This window comes from Zeus faber, assembly GCF_960531495.2.
Source record: "Zeus faber genome assembly, chromosome: 14".
In the NCBI taxonomy this organism is placed as follows: Eukaryota; Metazoa; Chordata; class Actinopteri; order Zeiformes; family Zeidae; genus Zeus; species Zeus faber.
Genome location: NC_137200.1, coordinates 20,805,442 through 20,818,931, shown reverse-complemented (window position 1 = coordinate 20,818,931; position 13,490 = coordinate 20,805,442). Strand labels below are relative to the sequence as shown.

The 13,490-nt window shown below is 44.4% G+C and overlaps 1 protein-coding gene across 8 annotated transcripts; it reads right to left on the bottom strand.

Moving 5' to 3' along the window:
• Window positions 1-1,167: 1,167 nt before the first annotated feature.
• Window positions 1,168-10,530, bottom strand: trpc6a (transient receptor potential cation channel, subfamily C, member 6a). Of its 8 annotated transcripts, none has more exons than XM_080013925.1 (14): window positions 10,338-10,530; window positions 8,981-9,309; window positions 8,212-8,344; window positions 7,115-7,415; window positions 6,076-6,261; window positions 5,589-5,753; window positions 5,248-5,497; window positions 4,784-5,011; window positions 4,045-4,309; window positions 3,149-3,344; window positions 2,698-2,898; window positions 1,817-1,873; window positions 1,648-1,723; window positions 1,168-1,307 (listed from the first exon to the last, which is right to left on the bottom strand). In XM_080013925.1, the coding sequence occupies exons 1-14, from the start codon at window positions 10,475-10,477 to the stop codon at window positions 1,180-1,182; spliced, it is 2,655 nt and encodes an 884-aa protein (XP_079870051.1). In that variant the 5' UTR covers window positions 10,478-10,530; the 3' UTR covers window positions 1,168-1,179. The 8 variants fall into 8 exon arrangements, 6 of the variants coding, with proteins under 6 accessions (XP_079870051.1, XP_079870052.1, XP_079870053.1 ...); XM_080013926.1 differs by having other exon boundaries at window positions 1,648-1,720; XR_013844496.1 differs by having other exon boundaries at window positions 1,245-1,307; window positions 2,698-2,834.
• Window positions 10,531-13,490: the final 2,960 nt, after the last annotated feature.

Below are 13,490 nucleotides of genomic sequence, written 5' to 3'. Positions count from 1 at the left end.
TCCTTGTAGTTGTAGGTTGACGAAATGTTCTGAAACGAAAAGGTACGTACAATGGAATAATCCCACGGCACACTACGATCCTGTTGACCCCTTAATACCTCATATAACCTCAAGCTGAGGTTCTTAAATTATCCCAGTTCTCAGTCATTGTAAGTCACTCTCGATGCTAAAAATCTGCTCTGTGAAAAGGACAATTTGATGATGACATTATCTGTCAACACTGATTGTGAACTCTAAACTTAGCTCTCTTTCAGATGCTAAGAATATAAACTATGTGTTATAAAAAAACAGCCTACAATCTAGAATTTATTCATTTTTGGGTAGCAAATATGGATAACAAGCGGGTCCCGCACTGATGGCAAACAATGGAAAAACAAAAGGGATGCTATATTTGTATATGAATTGATTTATTTTAGACACTTTCACTACTGTGACCCCGACCTCAATTGATATTTAAAATGCAATTATTTTACATTGGATTGAGAGCATTATCTTTAAAAAATGCAATGTAACTAACTACTCGAGCACTGAAACTAGCAACCATGTTAAAATGAAAAAAACAAGACAGAATTTAAATTGGATATCAGTACAAAAATTATAAATATACCTTCACACACATTCCTAGAATATCAGTTTGGCTTGATACAGATATGGATAGATTGTGTGTGTGTGTGTGTGTGTGTGTGTGTGTGTGTGTGTGTGTGTGTGTGTGTGTGTGTGTGTGTGTGTGTGTGTGTGTGTGTGTGTGTGTGTGTGTGTGTGTCTGTCTGTGTGTGTGTGTGTGTGTGTGTGTGTGTGTGTGTTTCTGTGTTTGTATTGCTATACTTGTAAGGACCACTGTGAGTTTTCAAACTTGTTGAAGGAGGACATTCTGAGAAGTAAGGACATTTTGGCTGGTCCTAACTCTCTTTTCAGTGTGTGTGTGTGTGTGTGTGTGTGTGTGTGTATGTATGTGTGTGTGTGTGTGTGTTTTGCTACACTTGTGAGGACTAGTCTCCAAATTGACAATTTCTTTGGTTTAGAAATGCACCAGTAACATCGATCCTCACTAACCCGGTGTAATTACTCAGACTTTTCTCTGATACCAGTACAATAATGTGAGTGTGTTTGTGCGCGTGTGTGTGTGTGTGTGTGTGTGTGTGTGTGTGTGTGTGTGTGTGTGTGTGTGTGTGAGAGAGTCTATGAGGGCGGGCTGATCTCCCCCAGTCTCCTGAGCAGTCCCTCCAGAGTCTCCATGTTCTGAGACTTCTCCTCCAGGAGCTCGTAGCGCAGACTGGAGATGTCTTGCTTGATCTCCTTCAGTTCTCCTGGAAGGACAGAGGCTGTGATCAGTATCAATGGGGATTTTTTTTTTCTTTATCCAAATGAAGATGTAATATGTAATCAGTAAATGTCTTAAATCCAGGTTTCTAAACTGGGGGTCTGCGGCCCCCTGGTTGGTCGGCAGCAAAATTATTTTTATTAACACATTTTTGATTGTTATTCTTTGTACAAAACATATACACACAACCTCAATAATGGTTATTTTTTTTTGTCTGCAACCCCTGTTCTAATTTATCCCCAGCCACTTTTCTTACAAAGTAGTTACCATTTGTTGGGAACAGAATCAAACGTCATCAATAAAGATATGAGTGTTTCCATCATTACCTTCTGTGATCTCGTCGCTCTCCTTATCTGCCTGGGCTTTGATGATGTAACGCTTAATCAGCCGCTTCATGATCTTCTGAAACATCCAGCGGTCAGCGACTCAGTGGCATATCACCTCAACAGTTTATTGTCTCTCTCGTGTAGTTTGACACAGTCATGCATTTATTACCTGATATCGCGTAGGGCTGTTGTCACCACTGTATCCCAAGCTTTTACTCTCTCCCAGCTGGATAATAATAATAATGATGATAATAATAATAATAATACAAATAATACAAATAAAAATAAATCAAATTGCTTAAGATTGCTTTACATTAACAGAAGGCATTCAGATGTTGTCAATAAAAGCAAAGGAAACAAGCAAGCAAAATAGGCTCATTCCAGATTTGGGTTTCATCAATTTGGGTGTTGAAGGATCATGATCATTCCGCAGTTAATGATTTACACAATTTCCATGTTCTACAGACGATTCAAAGCAGCCGACTCACGCGACCAGCGCCCAAACTCATAAACTGACAATCACCGGCCAAGTAGGAGTCAACCTGCTGCTTTGTTTTTGTGTACACTTCACAACAGGAAACAACCTGTATATTTAACTGGCACGGTAGTATGCAAAGTCGCAAACGGCCTATGTGTTGGCTCGGTTCTACAGGGAACCTTGCACTTGACAGCACACAAACAGTCTAGGATCCAATTCACTTTCTATGAGTATAACATAAAGTCAAAAGACTATGATAAAAGCATTAAAAGAATAAAATCCCTTAAAAAAAAAAAAAAAAAAAAAAAAAAAAAGGTCAAAATTAAGTGGCTTAGTCACCGATCAGAAATCAGCACCATTTGATGCTGGGGTTTGACCCTATGGAGGAGCCTGCGGTGCACTGTGTTCCCACTGGGCGGTGCTCAGACTCTGCTTCACCGACTCTGTTAAAATTGCTATTGTTAAAATAACTTCAAAGAAAGAAATGGTTGCCATGGTAGCAGAGTTTATATTTTAAAAAAGGCCTGTCATGTATTATCTTTGGAATCATTTCACAGCTTTTAAGTAGATACCTGGTTGAGCTGTGCTCCGTTTGTGACTTGGCCGTGGCCTCCCAGGTATTGCAGAAGCAGGGATTTGACCCCAGTGGCCAGGCCCAGCACAGCCTTCGGACTGGGAACCAGGTTGAAAGGCACTGGGAGCGTCCGGCCTTCCTCAAAGTAGGAGAACCACAGTTTGGCACGAGCAAATTTCCATTCTACATCAGCATCGTCCTACCACAGTCAAGGAGGTAAAACATTTTTTTTTTCAAATGAAATTCTTCAAAAGCCTCAAAGTGCTCAAAATATATTTATATATGTAAACATTTTTTAAACATCTATATTTTAAATGTAGCCTAATTTTTTTACATTGGACTTCAGAGAATTAAAGCACGCACACACATATATACATATATACTGTATATACCGTTTATAAATGTCTTTGGGTAAGGAAGGCAATGTGATGCGAATATGAGTGGCGTACCTCAATCTCCTGGAAAGAACTATTAATCATGGCAATGAGCATGTTGAGCAGCACTATCACCATGGTAACGTTGTAAACCCCGTAGAGCACGTAACCGATGTTCTCTATGAATTTGTGCCCGTTGGTGATCACAACAGATCTGACCTCCGAGAGACCAAATATGGCCCAGAACAATGTCTTGAAGCTCTCCTCCAATCTGGAAAGTTTTAGGATTAGAGGGCAGAGAGAATCATTTTTCCGAAACTTAGATTGGGTTCAATCAAATCGCAGGAGTTGAGAGGGAGAGAGAGAGAGCAGAGGTGAAAGCCTCCTTTATCGTAGCAAAAACACTTTTGCGCTTACACTGCATTGAAAGATGAATTGTGTGAGGTTCTGTTTCTACCCATCGCAAAGCTGTAATACAACCATCGGCTTTGTAAGGCGATTCAAAACAAGACAAACTGTTCGCCAATAGAGCAAACACTCCTGTTCCAACAAATCCTTCATCCAAATACGGCAGGTCCAGTACAGAGCGGGCCAGTTTAGCGGCCATTAAAGTTAGAAAACATGTCTGTAATCATGGGGACAGGCCTAGAATCTTCGTAGGATTCCGGGCCAGGGGATGGCTTTTGTCAGCAGGGTTTAGAGGCTTGACCATAGGGGACAGTAATGCACAGTCAGTCTCTTTGCATGGAATAGGTGTATATGCTACCTGGAATCAAAAATCGTGGTTCATCCAGCTTTCTTAGTTGATTCTATTTGACCGACTAGCTGGAATCGTGAATGCATTGGCGGAAGGTAAAATTGTAATGTTTTTAGAATTACGGCCTTTCCTCGACAATAAGCGTACATTCCTGGGACAATATGAAATGACTAAGGGAAAATGGTCCGTGCGTGAAGTGTTTTGCGTGTCTTACGTGGTGAAAGCGTCATTCTGCTTGGCTCCCAGGTAGTATGAGTAGAGGTTGAACATGCCTATCATGAAGGCCAGGAACACCAGGATGAAGATGACCATGAACTTCAGGATGTCCTTGACCGTCCTCCCCAGGGAGATCTGCAGCGGGCCGAAGCTCTCGTTGGCCGGGAGGATGTACGCGATCCGAGAGAAGCTCAACACCACCGCCACCGCGTACAGGCCCTCGGACACGAGCTGGGGGTCCGACGGCATCCAGTGGTTGCGCGCTACGGGCAAACGCAGGTGAGATTTGGAGACCAATTAGGATCTGTTTTTTTTTTGTTTTTTTTTTAATCAATGTCTTCAGTGTTCTACAAGCCTAACAGACCAAAAACCTATGATACTGACTTGTGGATTGTTGTTATTAGTCCCTGGTGAATGATTCAATTCTATCTCATCTAGTCCAATTACAGGCATGAGAAAAATCATATACCTTAGTAGAGGCTGTTTCTTGGCTTTAATCCTGTGAATACTGAGCATGAATAAGAGCCTCTCCTATTAAACCACAACAAATTGTGGTTCAATGGTCCATTCATCTTAAGAAACTCACTATTTTGCAGCTTTGTGCGTAGTTAGGAAACGAATAACTTTGAACGCTTCAAATGATGTTCCAAAAACACCTTCATCTTAATTTGTATCACTCGGTGCTTACGGAGAGAACACTTCTCAGATGCGTCTGTGTGTTGGTTGAGCGTACTCACCGAGCGTGAAGTAATTTATTTCCGGAGGCAGCGTCACATTCACGAGTGTTGTGTAGCGGCTGCGTACGTAGGATTGCGCCAAGTGGGCGTGCTTCAAAGCGGAGAAGCGGCAACTGAAGGAGGCGAGAAAGATCGCCAGCATTCCAAAGTCTAGGAAGTTCCATGGCTCCAGCAGGTATTCCCCCGGTCCCTGACTCCAGATCTCCTTCACCTCAGCCCAGATCATACCTGCAAAAAAACAGCGTGAAGCCGCAATACCACTACGAGACTCGAGGGGCGGCCCAAGTTATCTGATCTCCGTGCATTTGTAGCTTTTTACGTCGGGAGATTCGGAATTGGAGGTAACGTTCCTCGATGGCTCCAATTTCTTCCTCGATGGCTCCAATTTGTTCCCCGTTTGTCCGTTTTGTTTTGTCCCTTCAACCAGGACAGACTGATGCCTTCACGGGGCATCAGGCGCTCACCTATGACCCAGGATATGATCAGGATCTCCATCCAAGTGAAGGGCGTCGTGGTCATTCGGTAGAGCAGCAGGGGGTCCGACTCGGGATAGCTGAGCGCTCCTCCTCTCTCCTGCAGGTGGGTCATGTTGGGCAGCATCGTGGTGCCCGCGAAACGATCGGCGGCGTTCAGCACCAGGAGACACAAGAAGATCGTGAAGGAGCACGCGTGGGCGACAAACTTCATGAAGGGACTCCGCAGCACTTTCCCTACCTGAGAGGGGGAGAAAGAGAGGGTGAGGAAATAGATAGTCGTGCTACCTTTTTTAAATTATATTTATGTACTGATAGGAATGCCACGTTACCCTGCTGCAAGGGGCCGTCCAATAGACCAAAGCCAGCCCGGGCAGCCCCACAGCGACTCCCAGCACCACCAGCAGTTTGATGGCGGTGGTTTGTTGTCTCAGGCCCGGCAGATTCTCGTACCAGATGCTCAGCAGCTGCTGCTGACAGTTAGGGTGTGCTACGAACTGAGGATCACAGAAAGCAGAGGGAGGTTGGGAAAAGGGGAGAGTGGGGTAGGGGGAAAGGAATTCAAGGCTTTTATATTTATTGCTTCTGTGAACATAAACAGTCCTGGCGGCTAAAGCCTTATCTGATTGTTTCTTCGGATGATGAACGAGTAGCGTCCAAGAGAGAGCGCCCGGGGAAAAGGTCATTCAGACCCAGTCTCGCTGGTTATAACAATAGCGGACGAATTGAATTGGAAACCGAAGCAAAAGAGCCTTAGAAGGCTTCGGGGATGGGAAAATGTTTTTTCGCAGCTCAAAACCCAAGTTTCCGTACACTGACCTTCTTCAGTTCATATTTAATGGCGAGCTTAAGACGCGTGAGTGAGGTGCGACCGGGCGGCTCGTAGATGTCCTCGGAATCCGTTTCGCCGTTCAGTATGGCCTCCACCTCCTCCGTGCTGCGGCAAAGATCCAGCAAGCCCACCACGTAGTCTTTGCACTGACTCGATAGGCGGCAGTAATCGTTCTGTGAAGAGGATGAGGCGACGGGAGCTTTAAAGGGTGAAGCGGGCCGTGAAGCGTGGACGCACGGGCGTCCTCGCGGTAACTAACAACTTGGTTGGTGGATTTCACTCGCAGATTCTTAAAGAAAATCTCGGCACGCTGACATTTATCTCGGTGTCGCCATAGGCGTCCAATTTGTTTGTGCCGTGGCCAAGAATACAGAATTTACACGAGCAGACCGTCAACCACAGCCTCAAACCATTGGTCTTAACCATTAAACAGGAAAGAATCCAGCCATCCCATCCCATGGCCACTTCCTGTGCGCCACGACCATAAACAGTTACTATGTTTAGAGTCAGCTATCACTGGGGGCTTGGCAGCGAGGACTAGACCAGAGTGCTTTGTGTATACCTCAGTCAGAAGGGTTTTGAATCTGGATGTACACAGATACTGGTTCCCTGAATGTGGGACTCGCCTGGCTTCGTCAGTGTGTATATGTGCGTGAGTGTGTGTGTGTGTGTGTGTGTGTGTGGCGCTCTTGCACGAGTATGTGTACAAGTTTGTCGTTGTCCTTGTCTTTGTGTTATGCAGCCTGTAGGATTTGTGCCATGGCGATATGCAATTTGATGATATTTTGGGGGTGACCATTGGTGCTCTCGTAAGATATCTACGCACAAGAAATATTTGGGAAACAATCGTTAGCAATGTGGATATGACGACCAAACAGGTTGATTAGAACAGCTAGAACGGTCTGCGATGCTCAGAGAATGGCAATGCTTTACTGTGACGCGATCCTTAAATACCACATTATTATGCTGACCAAAATCCCGGACGACGTCCCAGTCCCATATCACAATGGCGATATTATACCCTACCTTGAATTCCTTCTCGATGTCAGCCAGGACGGCCAGCTCGTTGCTCAGCTCGAGAGCCGCCAGCACCGGGTCCTCGTTGGACAGGGAGAGGTAGGCCGGGCTGGCGAGGCCTCTGTAGGCGTTGATTCTCGAGCGCGAGTGGCTGAAGGAGTCGTACTGCTGCTGGTAGTTGCAGGAGTCGCAGCAGCAGAAGTAGTCGTGGGGAGGGTCGATGCGGGCGCCCTTGCCCAGCAGCGTGTGCACGATCTCATACTCCTGGCAGTGGGCCGCCAGAATCACCGGAGTCACATCATGGGAAAATCTACAGGGATATACACACAAAGACAGAGACTGCCATGAAGCGGAGGCATATATATGAGATCGCATTCTGTTGGACCAGTAAAGCAGGGGTTCTAAACCTTTAATGGTCCATGGCCATCATTTTAAGGCCCTAAGTTTACCGCCATTCATGAGCATTTTTTTCCCCTTTTGTTATTATTTTGGAGCCAGCACTACTCATTGTATGTGTTAGTTACAGTAGGCCTATTACTGTTGTTTCCAAATTGACAGTGCGTTACTTGGATATTCCACATTGCATATTCGGAAACTATTTAATGTGAATTTCAGTAAGTGATATCCGATTTTGATTAATTTAAAAGGTATTGAACACATTTTCAGTTCAAAACATAAAGAGGAAATATCAATATATCAGTCTTAGAAATGTCCCGTCACCCTGTGTGCATATCAAGTTACCCCCACGTGGAGTCGCGACCGCGAGGTTGATAATGTCCCCTCCCCAACGCCCGACAGGAATGTGTTGTGTGGTTATTGCAATAATTGTTTTGCAATTGCTCCAGAAAAATATATGAGCTAACAGTTCTGTAGCTCAAGTAAAGCAGAGTCGATCCAATGACTCAGATGCTCTTGTCAGGCTAGTTGCTCTGACCGGTTGGCTGTTTAACCTGAAAAGAAAAAAAAAAATCGCTTTGCACGCCTCAGCTTGCTTAAAAGGTGATTGTAAATTTGACATACGTTGCAGCTGATAGTCTTGATTTACAATATTGGCAATATATTCCCAAAATTCATGGGAGGACTAGTGAGGATGTGCCACAACTTACCGAGTTCCATCCTCATCGTAAGCATAGAAGTCATCCAGCATGTCTGCTTGGGACGGGCTCCCTGTCAGACGACGGGTGTCTCTGAACGCCGGGTGACCTAGAAGGGCCTCCGTAATGCGAACGTACCCTTTACCTATGGAACATATACAAACGCACGGCAAAGCAATTTGGTCTATATTCACTCCCCATCGCTGTGGCTACTGTCTAAGGGCTCTTGTATCTATTCAAAGTATAAAAATGAAAAGTAACAACCTGGAAATCTGATTTTTCAATACAATTCATATTGCTGAGGTTATATTTCCCCGTCAAATATTACTTTTTTGTGTTTGTTTGTTTGTTTTAAAATCATGCGTTCAATTGCCTAATGATTTAACTTGGACGACTATTGTGTTGATAAACTGAAAAATGTTGTTCTGACAGACAACTCCGAGACTTACTCTAAAATGATCGTAATTTATTTTGCGTCGTTCGAGTTTGGCGTCTGGTATAAGAGAAGAGCCCAACGGGTGGATGCAGGGGAGGTGCAGTGAGCACAGCAGCACAGCAAGCAAGCAGGCAGCAAAGCAGGCAGGGCAAGAGGGATTGGCTCCAAAAATAGGCCGGCCCATAAGGGCGTGGAAGCGTGTGGTGCCGTAAAGTTGTCTGACAGAATTAGCTCCGCAAGCTGCACATCATGTATTCCATTTTGTTCACAGTTTTACCATTAGTTTCATTCTTTCCACTTGAATTTCACTTTGTTCACACACAGATATGCACAAACATATCTTACTGATGGCTAATAGGAGGGCATCACCCACTCTTGCCAGTTCCGCCCTACCCAGCAGCAGCTCCGTCACCTCCAGGTGCTCATTGGCCACGGCCAGCTGCAATGCATTCTGGCCCATATAGTCCACGGCATTTACATTCAAATTGGGCATATGCAGCAGCATGCGCCGAACCTCTGGAATGTTGCCATATTCGGCTGCTTCAAGAAAGCGTTGCTCAGCCTCTGAGAGGCTGGATGAAGGAGCTGAGAACATGTAGGCAGGGCCACGCAGAGGCTGGCGGCGCTTGAAGGCGGTCAGACGGGCCATGAGTTGCCTCTCTGCGCTGCTGTGGCTGGCAGAAAGAGAGTGAACATTAACACCCAATGAATGTACTTTAATTAGATGTTGAAATATCTATTGTTAAGTTATCTATTGTCCTACATTAGTCAGGCAAAACTTATTGAGAGGTTTTGCCTGACTAATGTATGAATGTGCATGTTAATAATAATGTACAGGTTGTACTGTTAATACCTTAGTGTGAGTTTTGTATGGCAAGGTATAACTGGTAATTGGAATAATTGAATGGTAATGCCAAGAAAACAATAGTATTTAGTAATATCTTTCAATACGTCCCGTGAATGTTGTGTTGATGCGTGTCTGCATAGCAGTCATGCATGATGGTATCCCTTTCTTCAATACACTTTATTGACCTTTTTCCTATTAAAGTCCCATCAATTCTGAACAGTTAGATGGTTTTGAGTGTTTAGGATCAAGAAACCACGGTTTTAGACCCGATTTTAGAGCCACCAAGCTTGACGCTTTTGCCTTGGTCAAGAATTTGTTAATTTTTTGCATTGTGTGATTTCTGTGAGGGACTTGAGGAATTGCAAACGGCATTATATTTTTCCCTTAACAATAAACCTCACATTTAACAAGAAAATACATCACAGGTAATTGGCGAATTAACAGGTTGACTGCTATGTCTACATTATTATATCTGTCTGTGCAACAATGCAGGTATAGGTGTGTGTGTGTGTGTGTGTGTGCGTGTGTGTGTGTGTGTGTGTGTGTGTGTGTGTGTGTGTGTGTGTGTGTGTGTGTGTGTGCGTGTGTGTGTGTGTGTGTGTGCGTGTGAGTGTGTGTGTGTGTGAAATAAGATGTAAACAATACAATGATACAGTCCAAAATGAAAATATTATTTATCAAGTTATCAAGCAAGTAAACAGTCTATCAATACATGTCAAAATACTATTCTACTATATTATTTATCCTGATCAGCCTGAATGGTGGCGGCGTGATGGCATTCAGCCTGAATAGGAGGAAATACACCTGACATCTGTGGCATCTTGGTGTGAAAAAAGAGGAAACCCAAACACTCACCCCGGGCCGAGTCCAGGGAAACCGTTTGCCTCTCCAGATTCATCGTACATCAGCAGGTTGTCGCGGCTCCTTGCCCCGCGGTTGTTGCCGTAACCTGTCGGGAGGCTGCTGCTGTGCCCCGTGCTCCGTCTGTGGCTCATCCTCTGTGTGATCAACAGATGTTTTGCTGCGGGCTCAGGACTCTCGCTCTCTCTCTCTTTCTCTCTATCTCTCTCTCTCTCTTTCTCCCCTCTGTCTCCCTCGCCCCTCCTTCTCTTGAGAAAAAAGAATGTGTATCTCCTTCTGGTTCCACCTCGGGCCCCACTATAATTTACCGCTCTGTTTTAACAACTAATCAAGCTTTTAGTCAACATGTAATAGGATTTTAGCCTTTTTTCCCCCCAGCTACTAAACCAAAACGAGCCAATCAGCTTCTTCTCATATGGTGGAAGCAAGGCCTGTGCGATCGCAACAATTAAATGGACAATAAAATCTGTTTTAAAGTTAACTCTGTGTGCGTGTGTGCGTGTGTGCGTGTGCGTGTGTGTGTGTGTGTGTGTGTGTGTGTGTGTGTGTGTATGTGTGTGCCCTTGCTGATGAACAGCAGATGGGAATCCTCAGGGTTTTCAATTCCCAGCAGATTTGTCTTCCTCTGTGCCCCGACTTCACTCCAGATCCCTATCCAGTGTGGGAAAACTACTCCCCAATCGCACACACACACACACACACACACACACACACACACACACACACACACACACACACACACACACATACATGCACACACACACACACACACACACACACACACGCACACACACAATGAAAAGAGAGTGAGGACCAGCCCCAAATGTCCCTACTTCTCAGAATGTCCTCACTCAAAAGTTTGAAAACTCACAGTGGTCCTCACAAGTATAGCAATACAAACACAGAAACACACACAACACACACACGCACGCACGCGCACAATGAATAGAAAGTGAGAACCAGCCAAAATGTCCTTACTTCTCAGAATGTCCTCCAAAGGTTAAAAACTCACACTGGCACACAGCAAATAACAACCCAGTAAGGTTTATTCTCACACACACACACACACACACACACACACACACACACACACACACACACACACACACACACACACACACACACACACACACACAGAGTATACATTTAGGGGTTTAAATTCAGGGTCTGTGTTTAACAGGGAGATTACAGATTAAAAAGTTGATGCATTAAGGAGCCATTCCGTACCCGATACAGACGTGTACCTTTAGTTTTATTTTTTTTTACCGATTTGTTCTTGTATTAGCTCCCTTCTTCCTCTTCCATTAGCTCATAGCCCTGCTTTTAATTTTTAGTTGTTGTTTTTATTTTTTATTTTTATTTTTTAGTTTGTATCTAGAACTTCTGGTCTGCCTGGGTCTCCTACACAGATCCTCAAAAACGTGAAGAAAATCAATACAAAATCTGCCTTTCTACGCATAAAGACAACGACATTTTAAGGGCCAAACACGGGCGAAGGTCAATCACTTTGGGCTCGTCAACCATTTTACGTGTTGACATTTTATGTGGAGAACAATGGGGCAGAGGGAAGTCGCCACAGTGTTGGAAAAGAACCAGACGCGAGCAGACTAGAACTTCTAGAACACAAACACTGTCATCTCCAGTGTACACAGTCTCAGGGTGAGGAGGAGCTTATTTACACTGCACCTGGAAGGTTTATCTGCGTGTGCGCCGATTCTTCTCCCCCCGGTGCGATCTTGTCGTTAATGCTGACGTTACATACGACACACTACAGGGACCACACAGAGAGCCCGATCTCCCACACCATCACTACAATCATCAGCACTGAACCATGGCATTAACCTGACAGTAAAAAAGAAATAGGCCAAACACACACACACACACACTCACACACACACACACACACACACACACACACACACACACACACACACACACACACACGGTTGATACACTGCAGTGCATCAGCCGTTGGCACAAGCATGAGAGGTGATATTGTAGTATCTAGAATATTTTGAGTCATCATGGTGGAGTGCAAAGACCTCAAAGTAACACTTTAATATAGTATATATAGTATAAAATGTTATTAAAAAAAAATTATTTATCAATTTAATAATTTTGAAACAATATATATACAGCATCATATTTTTCTTTTCTTTTTTATATAAATAATGAAATAAAAGTTATATTAAAAAGTTATATAAAGTTTTACATATATAAACCATATATATATACACTCACTGAGCACTTTATAAGGAACACTACGTTAATACTGGGTGGGGCCTCCCTTTGCCTCAAAACAGCCTCAATTCTTCTTGGTATGGATTCCACAAGATGTTGGAAACATTTCCTTGAGATTCTGGTTCTTCCATGTTGACATGATTGCATCACGCAATTCCTGCAGATTTGTCAGCTGCACATTCATGCTGCGGATCTCCCGTTCTATCGCTTCCCAAAGGTATTGGATTGTATTGGATTCGGATCCGGTGACTGGGAAGACCACTGAAGGAGATGTTTGTGAAACCAGTTTTAGACGACTTTTGCTCTGTGACATGGTGCATTATCGTGCTGGAAGTAGCCATTAGAAGATTGTAAATTGTGGCCATGATGATTGATGCACATGATCAGCAACAACACTCAAATAGGCTGTGGCATTCAAGCGATGATTGATAGGTATTTACGGGCCCAAAGTGTGCCAAGAAAAAATTCCCACACCATTACACCACCGTCACCAGCCTGGACTGTTGACACAAGACAGGTTGGGTCCATTGATTCATGCTGCTGGCGCCAAATTCTGACCCTACCATCCCTGTGCCTCAGCAGGAATGGAGATTCATCAGACCAGGCCACGTTTTTTCCAGTCCTCAACTGTCCAGTTTTGGTGAGCCTGTGCCCACTGCAGCCTCAGCTTTGTGTTCTTGGCTTGACAGAAGTGGAACCTGACGTGGTCTTCTGCTGTTGTAGCGCATCCGCCTCAAGGTTCCGCGTGTTGTGCTTTCTGACATGTTTTTCTGCTCACAACAACTGTACAGAGTGGTCACCTGGTTACCGTAGCCTTTCTGTCAGCTCCAATCAGTCTGGCCATTCTCCGTTGATCTCTCTCATCAACAAGGCGTTTACCTCCACAGAACTGCCGCTCACTGGATG

Excerpts from the sequence above, each read along its gene's own strand:
- trpc6a (XM_080013925.1), bottom strand. The coding sequence starts at position 10,477 with ATGAGCCACAGACGGAGCACGGGGCACAGCAGCAGCCTCCCGACAGGT. Across the intron at positions 8,345-8,980 it reads TGCCCTCCTATTAGCCATCA|GTAAAGGGTACGTTCGCATT; the intron begins GTAAGATATGTT and ends TATGTTCCATAG. Across the intron at positions 6,262-7,114 it reads ACATCGAGAAGGAATTCAAG|AACGATTACTGCCGCCTATC; the intron begins GTAGGGTATAAT and ends TCCTCTTCACAG.